Source organism: Orbicella faveolata, unplaced genomic scaffold, assembly GCF_042242905.1.
Source record: "Orbicella faveolata isolate gen_17 unplaced genomic scaffold, um_ofav_v1 contig_36, whole genome shotgun sequence".
NCBI lineage: Eukaryota > Metazoa > Cnidaria > Anthozoa > Scleractinia > Merulinidae > Orbicella > Orbicella faveolata.
The window spans coordinates 4105661-4109378 of NW_028301565.1; the positions used below are offsets into that span (position 1 = coordinate 4105661).

General features: G+C 40.4%; 1 protein-coding gene across 1 annotated transcript; it reads right to left on the bottom strand.

Annotated features, from left to right (window-relative positions):
* Window positions 1-699: 699 nt before the first annotated feature.
* Window positions 700-1925, bottom strand: LOC110053400 (uncharacterized). Its single transcript, XM_020759623.2, has 2 exons — window positions 1557-1925; window positions 700-1335 (listed from the first exon to the last, which is right to left on the bottom strand). The coding sequence occupies exons 1-2, from the start codon at window positions 1686-1688 to the stop codon at window positions 1066-1068; spliced, it is 402 nt and encodes a 133-aa protein (XP_020615282.2). The 5' UTR covers window positions 1689-1925; the 3' UTR covers window positions 700-1065.
* Window positions 1926-3718: the final 1793 nt, after the last annotated feature.

The following is a 3718-nucleotide window of genomic DNA, read 5'->3' on the forward strand; positions in this document are numbered from 1 at the left end:
TTGCGTGGATGTTTTCGTGGAGGCTCAGTTTATGTTTCGTTTCGTTTCGTTTCAAAGCGAAGGAAAACCACCAACGCTGTGAGGATGTCTTTTTTGCTGATATTTTAAATACAGGCAATCTCGCTACGTTTTAATACATTTTGAAACTTTGATAGGAGACGGATGTCCCCTGCACAAACAATAACAACTGAATGAATGGCAGAGAAATGAGTAGACAAACGAGTGCAAAGCAAACAAACGCCCAAACACACGCTAACGGCCCAAACACAAACGGTCTCTTGGCAACATACGATATATTTACTAGCTAGGATGCGATAGTAAAAATAATGGGTTAAATTTGGCCTTTAATTTGGTGATCGTTTTCAAAAACCGCTAGCAACTTAGGTGCACGAAAGGATGGAAAGAGCTCAACCAAACACGATAAAAAAATTTAACGTTTTTCCCCAAAAGTGAAACTTTTCTCAAAAAAACCTCATAATTATAATTACACTTGACCGCATGCAAGTTCGAGATCCATCAGTAGTTTCATTTTCGGCAAAGCAAAACAGTACCACTGGAAATCAGCCTGCGTTGGTATGCAGTGGTAAACCCAAAGCGAACAATTTTGGTTTCCCGTAGGGAAGTTTGAGAACGATTAGGAAAGATTGATAATATTAAGACTCCAAGGATTTTGTTTTTCAAACCACGACTCGGAAACAATTCGGGCTGTCAGTAAAAAGATGTTTATTAATAATTTGTTTTCCTTACATATTAAAAGGGTAGTCACAAGAAATTACCTACGCTAAATAAATGTCTAACTACATATTACAGTAAAACGTTTCTCGATTTGGTTTCGGTTTTGTTCGTTTGTTTGTTTTTTTGCATTATTTTTAATTTTTTTAAGAAATGGTTCTGTTTACAAGAGGAATGTTATTTATTTTTATTAACAAAAAGAGATCACTAGAAATAACCTAAGCTAAATAATGTGCCTAATTACAATCATGCTATTAACTTTTGTTTTTGTTTTTTTTGTTTTTATGTTTTTTTATGTTTTTTCCTTTCATTTTTTCCGAGAAACATTTCAGTTCATAAAAGGAATCCTTTCTTCATTCCACCAAAATTTGACTTCTTAGTCCGATGTTTCTTCTCAGCGGTTTTCTGACTCTCGGTTTGATTTCGTGTGGCGTCCTCTTGTTGTTTCTCGACGCCATTTTGCAGACTTGATGCATCTTCCTTAATCCGTTCTACCTCGATCTGAGTTTCACTTGAAAAGAACGTGGTTGTGTCGTCTTTAGAAACATCACCCAAGTCTTCCTTTGTAGGATCATCATCCTCCAATGCTTCCTGTGCGGCACTCTGCAAGCAAAGGTGATAGAGGGCTAAGCAACTGTCAAATGTAAAATCTCTGTGACTGATAATTGCGCAGTTACGTACGTAAAAAAAAGAAAAGTTGTTTCCTAATCATTGATTGTTAGGCCTTGCTTGCAGAAGTTGTAAATAGTAGATCTAGATTTTCATTTTCGTGTTTCAAGTTATGATTCAAATTTGTTTTACTTTCTGTTAATTTTCGCCGTCACCTGTGAAGCAGAGTTTTCATTGTTTTGGTCATCTCCATTTATACTGGTAAATTTCCTGTAGAGATAAAAGTCTGCTCCAGCGGCTAGTCCCACGCCTAGACAAGTCAAGACGAAAGTCTTCAAATTTCCCATGCTCTCAGTACTGAGGTTCCTTTTGTAATGTTTTGCTTTCAATAAATTTCTCCTGTGACTCTCACCGTACCACAAAGGCAATTTGCTTTGAAGGCAATAACGCGTCAATCATTTACGTTTGTGACGTCGTATATGTGATGTCGCTAACTAAAGATAATTACAAAGCGCGCGGCTGCCTATAGCCAAGATACTGGCATGTATTGGCAATCTCCCCAGGCGTCTTCCTAATACTTGTCTCAACTTCGTCCCCAGGATCTTCTCCGCTTTTCAAAATGGCCGCTGAGGAAAAGACCCTGGGGACGAGGTTGCACTTCATGGAATGCAACGCCCTTAGGAGGTATTGAGGCTATGGGTGGAAACGGTAACAAAATAAGTTGAAAAAAGTGCTTATGAACATCACGTTAGGATCGGACTGAAACCGCTATTCCTACCTTTACCTGACTTTGAAGATGATGATTTGTATCCCTTAAGTTTGCCGTCAGTATACCGTGTAGCACTTTAATTTTGCGGTACCGGTGTTTAATTTTTGCGGATTTTGCAGATGGTACTCGATCCGCAAAAATAAGTTCCAGCAGAAAAAAAGAAACACCAGCAAAATTAAAAACCGCAAAAATTTACTCCCGTTAATATTATCAAAAATGGCTTTTAATCCACTTGTGTTACTATTTATCATACATTGAGGTGAAAAGAAAGTTTATTTTGATATTTGAATTGAGAAAAAGAATTCGGAGCTTGCTACAAACAAACTGAAACGATAAAAGTTAAGTCAATACTTTTCCAGTAAGCGGAAATGCTTTGTTAGCTTTTGTTGTACGACCGGCTTGTTGTTGACTGAAATATCTTAGAAGTATAGACTGTTGTTTTACCTAAAAAAGTACTAAAAGTTGAAGATATTACAGTTCCTTCCTTGCTGATGTCTCGCTGCTTGAAAAGGAAACCGCAAAAATTAGGTCCCAGCGGAAATTTCAGTCAATTGGAGCCGCAAAAATTTGTTCCCGCAAACCTGAAAAAATCGCCAATCCGCAAAATAAAGTCCCCGCAAAAATTTCATGCTACACGGTAGTCGCCGGCCGATCGCCCTATCCTGTAATGACCTGCGACTGAAAAGAGTCTCACTTGCTCAGTCCCTGAACTCTCCACTCCCTCCGCCATTCAGTAGCGGTTGAACCCAGGCGGGAAAAAGAGAATCTCTCTCTTTTCCCGCGCGGGTCAACCTCGACTTCATTACGCAGAGTCTTCGAGACTCGAGGAACGAGATTGCGCGCGGGTTTAAGAGAACGAAAAACGTACTGCACAGCTTTCTGGGCATCCTTAGCCCTGCTTTAAAGAAAGGTAGACTGTAAATAACTCGTCGGCTCGCTTCGCTCGCCGAATTTTTTCCGTCCTTACCGGGAGCCTATTCGCAGGCTATTTATACTTTGGGATACTTTGGTAAGCATGAATTTTTCTCGGTATTTCACTGTTTTTTCACTGTTACGAAAATAAAGGCTCCCCCTGCCCGCTGAGAGGCTTTCTTGGTTTTATATTCAGTGGTCATTCAGTGGTTTGCTTATGTGGCCGGATGGATGCAACTGACGTATGAGCCCAGAGGGTTTGTGTGAAAAAGTGTCTTCGCACCGAAATTTCTTGTATACACAGCGGGGCAATATCGGGGGCGGGGGGGAGGTACTGCCATATATGGGCTATATGGGTATGTGCCGCTGTGAAGGGTATGGTTTTCAAGCAGTTTACTCTAGGATAGGGTATATAAATCAGAGCGTTTGGGTCTAGAATAAGGTATTATTTTTCACAAAACTGACTGGTTGGTTGCAGATTTTATCTAGAGTAAGGAAACCAGGAATTGCCCCTCAAAAATATAAAAAAATCAAACCGGCAAGTTTAACTTTACGCAAATCAGCCTCAACAATTCAGCTGAACTAGCTCTGGTATAGGCTAAGGGTTCCAGGGTCCCAGCGGCACATCCCCACCCAGTAATTCCCAAATAACGCCCCCCTCCCCCTTCCCCGGGCTAGGAACCTGGCGTACGGCTA

Bases quoted from the DNA above. Each gene is read 5' to 3' on its own strand.
- LOC110053400 (XM_020759623.2), bottom strand. From the start codon at position 1,688: ATGGGAAATTTGAAGACTTTCGTCTTGACTTGTCTAGGCGTGGGACTA. The intron at 1,336-1,556 runs GTGACGGCGAAA...CTTTGCTTGCAG, and splicing joins ATGAAAACTCTGCTTCACAG to AGTGCCGCACAGGAAGCATT.